This window comes from Accipiter gentilis, chromosome 17 (assembly GCF_929443795.1).
Source record: "Accipiter gentilis chromosome 17, bAccGen1.1, whole genome shotgun sequence".
In the NCBI taxonomy this organism is placed as follows: domain Eukaryota; kingdom Metazoa; phylum Chordata; class Aves; order Accipitriformes; family Accipitridae; genus Astur; species Astur gentilis.
In genome coordinates, this window is record NC_064896.1 from 14236052 (window position 1) to 14250902 (window position 14851).

The 14851-nt window shown below is 39.4% G+C and overlaps 1 protein-coding gene across 1 annotated transcript in view; it reads left to right on the plus strand.

The window, feature by feature from the left end:
* SERGEF (secretion regulating guanine nucleotide exchange factor) overlaps positions 1–14851 on the plus strand; it is a 169315-nt gene that overhangs the window by 38152 nt on the left and 116312 nt on the right. Inside the window, 1 exon segment of the mRNA XM_049819954.1 lies at positions 472–632. Within this exon segment, the coding sequence (XP_049675911.1) occupies positions 472–632 (161 nt within the window).

Consider the following 14851-nt stretch of genomic DNA (forward strand, 5'->3'; position numbering starts at 1 on the left):
CCCCTATCAGGAAAACATAAACTGTATGTTAAATACAGGACATGTAACGGATGTCTTTATGGCAAAGACTGGGTATAGAGAAGAATCTTCTATGTTTCAGAATAAGCTGTTTTGTGTGTGCTTCTGTTAAGCTAGAAATACGTCCTTTGTTTAACCAAAGTGTATATATTGTATGCAGAATGTCCAGGTTATGCAGCTTTACAGACATGGTTTCATTTATAGCCCAGGCCACCCTACAGATGTTGTTCTGCTAGAAAACAAGTTAATGAAGTTTGAGTAACTGCATAGAATTACATGATAATATGTCTTTAGTTTTAATATTTTTAATTCCGCTCCCCGAAGTAAGTTTTTACTAGGTTTTTGAAGCTTTAGATGAGATGCATTAAAAAGTGGTGTTCTAGTTTTGAATTGGTATCCAGATGTTCCAGGAACCTAGTGAATAAGTAATCTTGAAATGTGTTTTGTGTTTAGAAACTGGCAAGGTATTCACCTGGGGCAGAGCCGACTATGGGCAACTTGGAAGGCACGCAGTGGTTCCTGATGGGCAGGAGGTGTGCACAGCATCTGAACAACGCTTGGAGCTGTTGTGTAACATCCCTATTTCAGTGCCTTGCCTAAATGGAGCATCTCAGGTAAAGAAGAAAATAACCATTTTTTTCCCCAGGTTTTTTTTTTTGGTTTTTTTTTTTGGTTTTTTTTTTTTTTAGAGGTGGGGTGCGGTGGGTGGGGTGTGTTAAAATATTCAGAACAATTTCCTAATAGAACACTTTCAAATGCTGCAGCACAAGCCCTTGCTGCTCTTCCTATAAGCTCAGAAGTTAATATGATTCAATTATTTCAAATTTCTTAAAAGGCTTTTGCATTCAGAAACTGATTTTTCTGTGGTGGAACCAGAGGTACCATTAGCAGAAGATGCCAAGCTCTCTCAGATATCAATGTATACAGGACGTAGCTGCACCTGCAATACAGCCTAACAGATGAGGTGGGACCCTGCCCAGTAGCAGAGCTACTTTTGTCTGAAGCCCTCCAACAGTTTAGCCAATGGCCTTTCTCTAGCCAATAAATAATAATGCCACAGCTTCTAGCTCAGGCTATCTAAGCATATAATGAATATTTCTGTACCTTATAACATCCTTGAGTGGTACTGGAGGTTTCCTTTTCATATGGCTAATTTGGTACAAAATGATTTATCCTCAAGCATAAAGATGATCAGAAAGAAAACTTTACTCAAGTTGTTTGCTGTAGTGTGACACAATGTGCAACCTGTACTGCCTAGAAACCATTTCCTTGGCTTTTTAGTAGCTGAGAGGCAGCATATGGCAATTGGCCTGTTGGCGGGCAATGTGCAGGTCCCACCTGAGCAGATAACCAGCGAAAAGGTATGCGTGTCCCTGTGGGGTGGCTGGCAGTCAAAATGCAAGGGGTAAGTGCAGATTGTCAGCTTCAGCTGCAATGTATGTACTGCATCTCTGCGTCCTGGTAGTCTTCCATGGTGAGACTTTTGTTAGAAGAGTCAGCCGCTACCCTTTCCCATCATCAGTGTTCTCTGGATGTGGGCACTCACGGATGTGAAGTGGGGCTTCAGAGCCCAGGATGCTGCACTAATGAGTAATTTGTTTAGTCAGTGTTGACTCCACTGAGTCTCAAACAACTTTCTTACTCATTTTGAGATGGGTGTCCCTGCTTTTGTCATTAGATATCTATAGAGAACACCATTGTTGAATCTGTCTCACACTGTTTTTCATCTGTGCTTTGGGTAATGCCTCAAGTATGTAGTTCTGTCATTCCTCGTACAATACAAAGCCAAGGCAGCCATAGCTGTTGCACAGAGAAAGTTATGCTTGGCAGGATAAGTGATCCATGAAGGTGAAGGAAAGGGATACATTCAGATATATTGCTTGAAAAGGAAGAGAAAAACAATCTCATCTTCATTCTGCTGCCCTCATTGCTGTTTGTCCTTACAGACCTATGAGAGACCAGATTTGAGTGATTAGCAATGGCAGTATTCTGGTGCAGGCATCATTCTTTGCAGAGCTAACAGCATGAAGATGATTTAAGAGAGTGATCAAGAGCTAGCACCATTTGTATCCTAAGAGGAGCTGTGTTGAATAGAAAAGGAAAAAGCAGATAGTAAGAGCCTAACTTGCTTCACTTCAAGATTCAAAATAATGCCAGAGCTAGACTTTATACTTAAAAAATACATTAAATTGCAGTGTTGTTGTGGTTTAGGCCCAGCCGACTGCTTGCTCACTCCTCCCCCACCCCTGGTGGGATAGGGACGAGAATTGGAAGAAAAATGTAAAAACTAGTGGCTTGAGATAAGGACAGTTTAATAGGACAACACAAGGAGAGAAGAAATAATAATAACAATAATACTAACAAAACAGTATACAAAGCGAGTGATGCATGATGCAATGGCTCACCACCTGGAACTTGATGCCCAGCCTGTTCCCTCACTGCAATCCCTCCTCCCCCTGGCCAGCTCCCTCAGTCATATGGTATGGAATATCCCCTTGGCTGGTTCTCATCAGCTATCCTGGCTCTGCCCCCTCCCAGCTTCTTGTGAAAATTAACTCTATCCCAGCTGAACCCAGGACAAGTACATAGGCTATGTAGACTGTGAGCTGCTTTTTGTTTACACACAGGCTATACATTTTTCTATTTGTTGTCATATGGAGACGAGGTTTGATTTGAGAGCTGATGAGTTCTTTTCCATGTTTACCTTGAATTAACAATTCCAATTTGCATGTTTAATGCAGAGAGCCAGTTTAACAGTTGAGTATTACAACTAATGATTTTTATCCACGGTCTATTTTTACAAATCACTTTTAATGATTCAACTGAATTTTTCACAAAGTTGTGTCTGCTGATCGTTTCTGCACTTCAGTTAATATTGTTAAAACCAAAATGGAGAAACTAATCTAAGGATTAGAGGACAATATAAAGGGCACACTGGTTTAGCTCAAGTACAGCACAGTAGATTTAACCTCCTCTGCTGTTCCTTGTCTCCGTGCCCCTGGCTTACCTGCTTTCTCCACCACAGGCCAAGGATTCTCCTTTCTTTGTGCTGAAATTGATACAATGTCTGTGTCTGTCTACCACTCCAAAACCTGATTTTTGAAGTGTTGTGAGTGATCTATTCCATTGTGAGTTTGACTTCGTCTGACAAACTCATTTAGAAACACTGACTTTGTGAAACATGAGCACTTTTTTTTTTCTTTCAACTGAAACAATGGAAGAACAAAAGCCTGAGTTTTAGATAGTTATCTACTAATTTGAGTATGTCTTCCTGGCAGATTTAAAAGAGTGTGTGGACATCAGGTTCCTGGAGTCTCATGTGTTTAAACTTTTTGAATAACATGACTGCAGGTCTATTTATTATTTTCTTCTCAGTGCTTTGGTGCATAACCACCATGGAATAGGACGAGGCACTGAAAAGAAACAAGGCTGTAGACGAAGTTAGTTGTGTGAGGCATTATGCATGCCGTGCTCTTGTGTTGTGTGGTGTCCTTGATTGGACCTCTTCAGAACATCTGACTCATCTGCTGCCTGATGTGCATTCATATCCACCGCTCTTCAGATGAAAGGACAATTAAATACAAATGACCTGAAATATGATGAGCCTCTGTTTTTAGCAAATGCTACAAAGACCTGGTTTAATATTTCTTCCTTGTCAAAGTGCTTTTCCAGTCTGTTTGATATTTTTGCTTTTAATAGCTATTGTTTTACTGTTTGTGGTATGTTCAGCATGTCATTCACATTACAGCAAACATTTGCTGCAGCAATAAACAAGTGAGAAGTCATTGTGCAGTGCTGAATGTTTCTTGCTAAACTGGGTGGAAGGGGTACAGTCATTTTGGTTATGCAGCATTGTTCACGTGGAGCCATGTTTTCATCATATCCTTTCCCTATTTAAAGCAAGCTGTGCTAGATTACAGTTTTCTGAGGAGGGATCTCTGAAATTTCAGTTAAGAAATTAAAAAAATTTGTGACACACTGTCACTTTTGAGTTTTCTTGGGCTTAATTCCTTCCTCAGTTTTACATCACCCAACTTAGATCTTGATGGTGGATGTAGGGGCCAATTGTGTCAGGAATGAAAATAGGTGATAGACTTGTGGCAACTTGTACCTGCTGTGTCTATCCTGATCCTACTGTGGTCCATAATGCCAGTGTGTACATTCGTCCCAGTGTGTACATTCGTCCTGTGCAATGCAGATTAGTTTGGATCCTCCATGTGGTTCCTTTTTTCAGGGAATGCCATTATGAATACTCATGGCCCTTTGCAGTCAAAGTTTATTGCCACTCTTTTCAGTGGCAGTTGCTGTAACATTATTTTTGTTTAAGTATTTGAAAGGTAGCTTTGCTTTTAGTATATTCTTGTTTCCCTTTTTTCCCCATTCATATTGCAAAATATTAAGCATCTACCTACACGACAAATCTAAGATACCTGCTATGATGATAATTAATTGGTTGATTCTTATATGACTGATAGGTTAATGTATAAGCATTCTTATTACCTTAACATATAAACACAATAATATTAAAAATTGAACCTTTTGGTTTACAAAAAATGACAACTGTTTTTGTATTTTTTGACTTCTCAGGGAAAATAGTTAGAGGCCTCTTCATAAGTAAAGCTGTAGTTGAGACTTTAAAGGGTATTAAAAGAAATAACCTGGTAGTATTATATGTACATCATCTCTGTGCTGTGTGTGTGGCTTTTGTATACTTAGTTGTTTGACTGGGTACTGTACATATTTGTGGCTATGTTCTTTATTCTGAATGGTCAAAACGAGGTTTACATTTTTGTGGGAGAGAAACAACAAATTGAACTTTCCTAAACCAGATTTTACTGCTCAGAGTTTGAGAATATACGTGTAGTAACTGATCCAAGAAGCTGTTTAAAAAAACCTGCTTTGGGTGTTAGGGAAGGAGGTAAATGCAAAAAAGTCTCTCTACTTTTCCAAGCTTAATAACTTTTAGATAATCCAAGAATGTAGTTCAATAGAACTGGTGGTGTGAAAAACAAACTTTCAGTAAACTCTGTTCCTTGTGCTTTGATTTGCCAGCTTGCCTCAAAACTCCTAATTGTGCTACAGAAACAGATGTGGGCCCTTGAAGAACTCATCGTAAATGGTGGCTCTTACTTTGCAGTACTTATAGATAATAATGAAAACAAACAAGGGATGGGAGTGGAAACAGAGAAATTATGTGACTTCAGGTCCAACAGCAAGTCAGCTGCAAAGCTGAGAAGAGAACCCAGGTGCTACATATTCCACTCCAGCCCTTTACTCATTAAGCTTTCTCTCTCGTGATATCACTAGAAGGGAAAGGTAGTTGATATCTGCATGTTCCAGACAGGTCAGATTACTATTTGTGTTATATTTCAGTTAGTGTGTGTTGCTTTCCCTGGATGTTTGTTTAATGCTGTTGTATCTGTCCATCTAGTGATCCTTCATGAGGAGAGACCCCCATAGAAGGAGAGGTAAAGGCCAGCTCATCTTTTACGGAGGGGTTTGTGAGGTCCTTCTGGACCAATTAATTAAATTATCCTCATTCTTAAGTTGAAGTGATGTGGACTGTCTCACTTGGTAAGCAAGTAGTGCAGTGGGGGTTTTTGTGTGTGTCATGAATTGGTGTATTTTACAAGTTGATCTTGATCTTTTGGTCCTTTGAGAAATAGCATTGTTGAATTTTCCTTGAGTGGTGCAGGTTGGTTTTGTTATGCTGTTTTGGAGATGAGATGATAAAAATGGTAATGTAGACATGGTCCCTTTAATATTTTTGCAAGAGTGGAAGTCAAGTCCTTGGCTTATCAATTCATTTTAAGTAACAATAAAGAAAACAAAGGCCATGGAGAAGTGAGTTCTGAGTACAACTCAATGTGCAAATAAGAAGTTGCAATTAAGGATGAAAATAGAGACCAAATCGTTGAAATTGTCATTGGAGGGGGAGAAACCCCAAAGATGATGTATCAAAAGAAGGAAACTGCAGTCTGCATACAAAATACAGAAAGTCTTTGTTAGATTAGGTGTGTTTGTGTGATCTGCATGCCCTGTGTAGGAGAATAACACTATAATCTTGGCAACGCTGCAAGAAGACTGGGAGGAGTTTGCAGGTATATCCCAGGAAATGAAGAAATGGGATTTACTACTTGGGTCAGTCAGTTCTCCCTGTCTTTCTCCTAGCAGGAAATTGAGAGCAGTAACAAACTACTGAAATGCGAACGCAACTTTTGGTTAGGTAGCCATCCCAATTATTCTGTGCTTTTCTTATTCATTAGGACATGACCGTGGCTTGTAAAGAATATCTTATGGCCTGGGTAGAGAGATATTTAACACTCATAGCAAAGTCATTTCTGGAAGTTAGGAATACCAGTGTTTTAGGCAACATAAGTTACTCTGGAAATATTAGTCTGCTCCATGAAAACCATAAGCTAGTTGCAATTTTATCACAAATAATTTGGTGAAGTGAAACTCAGCTATGTAACACTAGGTGAGAGGATGGGGAGCTTGACTTTCCTCTTCTCCTTGTGGTTATAAGCAGAGCCTACATCACCAACTCTAGGTGTGTAATTTTTGGAAAGCAAGGAAGAGATTATATTGGTTCTCAGCACTGTGCTTCCCATTACCCATACTGGTTTCTCTGCAGCTGGCATTGCAGAAAGGGAGATGGGAAATCAAATCACACCAAGTGAATAGCAAAGGAGAACTCCTGCCCTGTCTTGCATGCCAGAGAGCATATGCTCTGTGAGTACAAACTAGAGGTTTTCCAATTATCATTTTTGCAGATGAGGGTTGGTTTAAAATAACCAAAATTGCTCTGCTGGGGTTGTACTGTAGCACTGGAGTGGCAGCCAGGGGTCAAGCTGCTTTGTAATCTGTGTGGGAGACCATGAAGGGTTGATTTGCCTATAGTTTGGGTAAAGTAGGAGAGGACTGACATGGGATCAAGTCAGGAGCTGGAGACCCACCCAGCATGTGATGACTGAGGTGTTGTAAGTGTGAGTGTGGGTGAAGTCTTAATCTTCATAACTCATAAATTCATTTTCCATTTGATAGTGTGTTGCAGTTAGAATGCTGAATTAATACCTCACCTGGAGATCTCTGAAAGTATCAGGGAAATGGAAGGAGACTACTTGCAGCAGTAGTCGTGTCTTGTGCAGACATGCATCAGCTGTCAGCCCTAACGATGAGACCAAATTGGCAGCTGTATTTAATGAGCAATGAGTAGCAAAATGACTAATCTGTGTTATCTAGTTTGTAACTCTGTGACCTGCATATGCTTGTAGTATATTCCTTAAATTAAAAATACTGACTGGGTCCCATCCTTCTGCATGGATTGTTCTAATAACAGTGCACCATGACTGCAACTCACTCTGAGCTCAGAGACAATTTGTGATTCAGCTTGTGGCTCCTCTGAAGTATTTCTTTGCACCAACAAATGCCATGAGCTTTCACTAGTGCCATTCACATGCATGATGCAGTTAATGCCTGCTAATCAACTGTGGGGAACGCTGCAAAATTGCTTAAAAAATGTACTTGGTGTTAAGACAAAGTCTCTGAGCAGCAACTTTGGCAGTTGACAACTGTTAGTGCAGAAATCCAGTTCTGCCTCACTGACGTTTCAGTTGCCTTGTTCATCCATGAGGAGCCTAAACAGAAAGGTTTCAATGTAAAAGGTATCCTTCCTAGTTTAAGGTGAGTCGGGTCTAACCCAGGGTATGTGCATGGACATGTTCTAAATCCAAGTGAAAATATGGTTTGAAGCAAGAGGTTGGTGGAAAAGGCCCTAAAGCATGCAGTTTTTCATTCTCAGTATGTCATTAGAACTGTTACAGAGAAGGGATTAACAAATCAATGCAGGCTAAAACGAGAGAAAATCAATAAGAAACTGTAGTGAACTGGAACAAAGCTATCAATTTACAGAATTCTCTGCAAAGAAAACTCATTGGTACCTCCTTTTATGTATGGAAAAATAATGCAAAATCACTTGATGATTTAGGGTTAGATTAATTCTTTTTTTCACCTGGCTGACCCCAGAACTTCAGGTCAAGAAAATTCTGGTGCAAATGTTGCCTTTTTCTGTTGTGTTGATGAATTTTATTGGCAGGTTCTATAACAGTGGAATCTTTAAAAAAAGAGGGGGGTGGGATTAGTCAAGGAGAAATATATCATTTAAGTTACCCTCATAGGATTTTGATGGAATGCTTTCTTTCATTATTTACTTTTTTGTATTAGTAGAAGTGATTTCATTAGTTCTTAATTTTTTTTTTGGTCTCCTTAAGAAGACTGTTACTTCTGAAAAGTCACTCCTTAATAGGTAGTGTGCATTATGTAGCTGGAAAATACGCTGGACTACTGGGTAGTGTACTACAGATGAATGAGATGGGAGAGACCTTAGTGGTTCCAACTCTGTTTATTGAGTTGTTCCATTGGTCCTTTCAAATTCATTTGTCACTGGGTCCATAAAGTCACTGAGGCAGTGCTGTTCTGGCCCGCACACACTGCTTCTCCCTGCTTTTAATTTAAGGATTTTGCATTTGGTTTGAATGTCGGTAATGCTTGTACTTTTATGCCAGTGATGGTGTTTGTTTTCATTTGTCTGATGTTTCCAGCTTTCACTTATCAATGAGTCATTTAAGCTGTGAGCCCTGCTAGTCTTTCTGGCCTTGGTGCTTATGTTGTAAGTTATTATAAAGCTACTGTTTAATGGAAGATTCAGAAAAGAGAGAAACTTGTGTTTCTGCTGTGATGCTTAAAGTTGTTGCTATGCCATGGCACACAGCAAGTTTCAAAGACTGGTAGCCTGCTAAATTACAGGTACCTGTTTGTCCTCCCAGCTGGTGGCTCATCTCCTTTGCCTTTTGGCTGACTGGCCTCTAATTTAAACTGAAGTTGTCAAAGGCAGAAGCTCTCTCTGAACTCGCTGAGTGTGTTTTACATCGTCTAATATAGCCTGTGCCTTTGCCCCAGCATTCAACCTACAGAACTTGTTGGTGAAAGCAGGAGGAAGGAGAAGAAAAAGTAAAAATTATGCATCTAATCCTGTGAGGACAAAAACGCTAAGCTGTTTCCTGTTTTAAAACTTGCTTAAAGGTTTATTCTTAGTCCCTTGGCAGTTGATTGCTGGGGTCTCTATAAATTCAATGTATATCTTATATAATCAGATACCAACAAAGATTGCTAAGATCTATGCTCCTGTTGATGCCTTGCACATTTTTCATTTTTTTTAAATCACAGAAAAAGCAAATAAAAACCTTATAAAGAATTTTTAAAAATTTCATTATCAGGGAGAAAAAAAATTGATAGTTCCTTAGAGGTATGGTTCCAAAAATGCCACCTTCTACATTTTGTCACTTTAGGTCCCATTTTCCCATTCCTCCTTCTCTTCCCAGGTGTATACAGACCTAATGTAAACAATCCCTTCCTTGGTAACAAGTGCTTAGGGAGCCAGTAAGGAGTTCTTATGATGTGTTTGTTTTTCCAGAACATTGTTTGGCATGATGTTTGTGCTCTTCAGTGTTAAATTAACAAGTCTTAAGTAGCCAGTTTTCCTACTGGTAATTGGTTCAGTGGAAATCCCTTCTGTCCAGCTTTTTTAAGTTGCCAAGGTTTACCTGCAGCCTCAACTTCTAGTTGATTTCACACTGTCCTGGTTTAACCCCAGCTGGCAACTAAGCACCACACAGCCGCTCGCTTGCTCCCCCACAGTGGGATTGGGCAGAGAACTTGGGGGGGGGGGGGAGGGGGGGCGGGTAGAAAAAAAGTAAAACTTGTGGGTTGAGATAAAGACAGTTTAATAGGATAGAAAGGAAGAAAATAATAATAATAAAATGACAATAATCATAATAAAAGAATTGGAATATACAAAACAAGTGATGCACAATGCAATTGCTCACCACTCACCGACTGATGCCCAGTTAGTTCCCGAGCAGTGATCCACCCATGGCCAACTGCCCTCAGTTTATATACTGGGCATGATGTCACATGGTATGGTGATGGTATGGAATATCCCTTTGGCCAGTTTGGGTCAGCTGTCCTGGCTGTGTCCCCTCCCAACTTCTTGTGCCCCTCCAGCTTTCTTGCTGGCTGGGGATGAGAAGCTGAAAAATCCTTGGCTTTGTCTAAACACTACTTAGCAACAACTGAAAACATAAGTGTGTTATCAACATTATTCTCATACTAAATCCAAACATAACACTGTACCAGCTACTAGGAAGAAAATTAAGTCTATCCCAGCTGAAACCAGGATACACACTTTGAAAGTGTGAACTCACTCAAAACCTTGAAAAATCTGAGACCTTAGTTTATTTCTATGGAAAGAAAAAGGGGGGAAAAAAAAAAAGCCAGGCTCTGCTGGACCTCACAAGAGATTATGGGGAGAAGGGATGAAAGCCATCTAACAAACTTTGTCTAATAGATTTCAGCCACTTTAATCCAGACAGATATTATGTCATCTAACATTTGATTAAGTGCTATGACAAGATACGTTGCAGGTGCATGTAACTACGCAATTCCTTTATGGCTTTTGTATATGCCAAGATGTAGTACTTTGTAAGTTCTTTAGTTCTTTGCTCTCTGTACAGACGAAAGCATAGATGATTTTTAATTCTTGAATTTTATTCCCTTCTCATGTCTTCTCTGTTTGATCCCCTGTTCTCATGGTTTTGTGGTGGTGGTTGTGTTGTGTTTTTTTTTTTTTTTTGTTTGTTTGGATTTTTTAAATGTCTGGATGGAGGAAACCCCTTTTTCTTCTGTAGTTTTGGGAAAGGGTTTATGACTTTAATGCACAAAAGTAAATTCCAGAAATATCAAACAGTGAATTGATTATTTTTTTCTTTGACTAATTGATCTGCTGCTGCTCCCTTTTTAGGATTTAGGCACTACAAATAAAAGGTGAAGACATCCTGATTTTCCTAAAGATGCCTTACTCACTGTGGTAATGCAGTTAAAATGAAAAAAGGAGCACCCGCTTTTAGAGCAGATAGCTGTGTATTTATAAAAATTTAGACAATAATTAGCTTACAATTATCAGAAAAAGCTTGTGAATTTTGGGAGCATGGTTACAAGAATTTTGGATTTAGTGAGGAAATAAGAACAGGAAGTGAGACAGAAAGCATTACAAGGTTTTTAATTATTGTGGATGTTTCAAAGTCTTGGTTTGAATGTATTTCTTTCTTACCATGAAAACCATATAGGAAGATGGCTCTTCTCTTCCAGTGCATGTCACTGAAGTCTTTCCCATTTGCTCAGTGGATTGGATTATTGAGGCTGCTGCGATACCACGCGAGCAGAAGTTTTTCACCTGGCTGCATACAGGCTTGCTGAGATCAAGCAATGTTTGTGGCATTATGTGAGCCTATAAGTTCTGCCATTAGCCTTTCCCGGGGTGGGGGGGGGGAATAGTTTGGGCTCAGCTGTTGTACCTGGGATTGTTGCCGAAAAACTCGGAAAACACCAATTTAGTGTAGATAAGCAGACACTTCTTTATTGACGGCCGGGTGTGCAGGTGAATCCTCTCAAAAAACCACACACACCTGAACACCAAAATCATACACCTTATATTAAACTTATTCATTCATATTCATTAAGTTTCTGAGAAAGTTTATACATATCCATTAGATTTCTGGGAAGTTATTAGCGTATGCAAATGTCCTGCTATGCAGGCGTGGTGAAGCCTCTGGTGGTCTTCAGAAGCCCTCTGGTGGTCTTCCATAGTCTTCCTCACTTTGTCCGATAGTTGACCTCTCAGGTGATTCTGTGCAGTACGATTCTCACCATCACTTACATAAAAATGCATACTATGTCTCTTCTTAAATATAACCTTTCTAATGATTGGTCCTTCCGTCACACCATCTCATTAATATTCTTATGTTAAAACAATCATTGGTTAATCTCACTTAACTCTACTGATTGGAATCCTCGATAATTAGATCGAGGTGGGAAGGGTAAGGGGTTTCCAAGCAGCAAACTGGTGTCCATAACAGTTTCCTTAGTTTCTTAAAACACTACTGATCAACAAATCTCTGTCAAAGTTTCTGTACTTAAATGATTTTAGACAATACTTGAATTCTTATGGTTACACATAATACATTTTCTAAAGTTCCTAAGTTCCTATGACTATATTTCAAACTTAACACTTCCATGGTTAAATGTGTAAAATGTAATAGATATGTATAGTTTTGTTAAACTATTTCTTATTTTACATTCCTATTAAAATTAAATATGATTAATTCTAACTAATAAGAAATCAATACCAAATCAGTAACAGGATGGTAAGTTCAACACATCAGACTGGTAGGCAATGTTCTGTAGTTGCTTTCATGCTATCGTAAGGCCTTGAAAACTCAGTGGATGACAAATACAAGTGACATGAATGTGTTTGCTGGCGAACAGAGGTATCATTTTGATTCTTCATCTTCTGTGGTTGTCATTAAAAAGCTCTGTGTCATGGTTTAACCCCAGCCAGCAACTAAGCACCATGCAGTCGCTCATTCACTACCCCCCCCCCCCCCCCCCCCCCCCGAATGGGGTGGGGGAGAAAATTGGGAAAAGAAGCAAAACTCGTGGGCTGAGATAAGAATGGTTTAATAGGACTGAAAAGAAGAAACTAATAATGATAACACTAATAAAATGACAACAGCAATAATAAAAGGATTGGAATGTACAAATGATGTGCAGTGCAATTGCTCACCACCTGCTGACTGACAGTCAGTCCCCAAGTGGCGATTCCCTGCCCCCACTTCCCAGTTCCTATACTGGATGTGATGTCCCATGGTATGGAATACCCCGTTGGCCAGTTGGGGTCAGCTGCCCTGGCTGTGTCCCCTCCCAACTTCTTGTGCCCCTCCAGCTTTCTCGCTGGCTGGGGATGAGAAGCTGAAAAATCCTTGACTGTAGTCTAAACACTACTGAGCAACAACTGCAAACATCAGTGTTATCAGCATTCTTCTCATACTGAACTCAAAACATAGCACCGGACCAGCTACTAGGAAGACAGTTAACTCTATCCCAGCTGAAACCAGGACACTCTGCAAAATCAGCTTCTTCAAAACCTGGTCCAAGTTGCAGTTTACCATACAGCCATAACTAGTGAAGGTGCTTTGGGGCCTGCACAAAGATAGCAGGGTAGAAGTGTTTCTGAACTGAAGTCTGGAAAGCATTATAGTAACTTCCTGTGTTGGCTGCTCGCAGCTTGGTCAAATACAGAGGTTTCCTGTACAGTATCATTGGTTACCCTGATACTACTTTGCTTAATACAAAACATGATATATAAGGGATTCTGCTGTGGGTTTGTGAGGCAAATCTGTTTCTCAGTATCTTATATTTAGAGAAGTTGGTGAAAGGCAATCTTTTCACCTTAAGTGGTCTGTCTTGAATACTGGTATGAAGAACTGGTTCAGGTCCAAAGCCTTTGTTTGATCCTGCCCTTTGTTTCATTTTCTTGAGTGGATTGTTGGACAAGGAAAACATTTATTAAAACAGTTCTTATTTCCCACACTGATATGGGTATTTAAGAGCATAAGTCTTATTATCAGTGATCTTATCTTGAGCTAGTAGGTGTCAACTTGTCTTTTAAAAATTTAAATTTGTCGTGTTTGAAGGGATTATTTTGAAACTGCATGCCGGTTTCTTAAGGACACACAGATTGATTTTTTGCTTCACAGTGAATCTAATGTTTTCATTGGGAATGGAAGTCACAGGTTGTGGTGGGAGGGGATGTTATCAGTCTTCAGAAAACAAAAATTCACAATCTATTCTTTTGCTGTTTCATGGCACCTGTTGTGGTTTGAGTCTTAATTCTGTTTTAAAAGAATACGAAATATTATTTCATGACTATTAAATCATGTGGAAATAGAAACAACCTGAAATAAATGAGAAACTGGAAATCTGTGATGACAGTCACTTTTTAAGTTTCATTGCATATATCTAAGACTTTTTCCTCTTTGATACTGCTGATTCTACTCAGGATTTCTATCTGGTACCTGCAATACACAGAATTGAGGCTAAGAAAAATATAGACTTGTAGAAATGCATTTACATGGTCGGGTGTAAAACTTTCCATGGATTTTTTTCTGTGTTCAGTTTAGATGTTAGACTGAAATGTCCTAAACAGAACCTAATGTTGAGATTTGCAACTTCATAAAACGAAAGACTACTTGGAAGGGAATAATGGAAGGCTTTTGGTTCAGCAGTTTGCATTAAGTGTTACAGGATTAATTTGCTGTCTGTGGTTTTCCTTGCCACAGCAAGTCTGAAATACAGACTGCTTGGAGGGGCATGAAAAGCAAAATGCTTGTATCTTTTTACTTAAAATAATTAAGATGGTATTTGTGAATTACAGTGATGCTATTTAATAATCTTAAGATACAATTGGTTTAGGTTAGCCGAGAAGCTGTTCAGAAATATGAAATACGATATGATGTGAATTTAATGTCTTTCATGTTTGAGAGATAACGTGTCTTACCCCCATCTCTTCAACAAATGAGCGCAGTATAGTGTCCTGTTTTGCTTTTGGTACATGGAGATTTCTACAATGTCTTGTGGCCAAATGAGTTAGGAGTACTCCAAGACTGACAGTATTCAGGGTCTTCAAGGACGACTGGTTTTGCGTGAGGCCTCCGTTTGCAGTCATATTGGCAGAAAGCCAGTGAGAAAAGAGTGTTTATTCACTTATATTGAGTTCGTGCTCAGCATGCCATGCCAGAGAGAATTCTAATAAAGTCATTTCATCTGAGGACTTCAAAGTTAGTAATGCTAAGTACGCAAGGGACTACTGATGTACTGCTGCTGAAATTAAATACGCGTTCCAGGTTGCTCTTTCAGCCTTTTTTTGCCACTAGTCTCC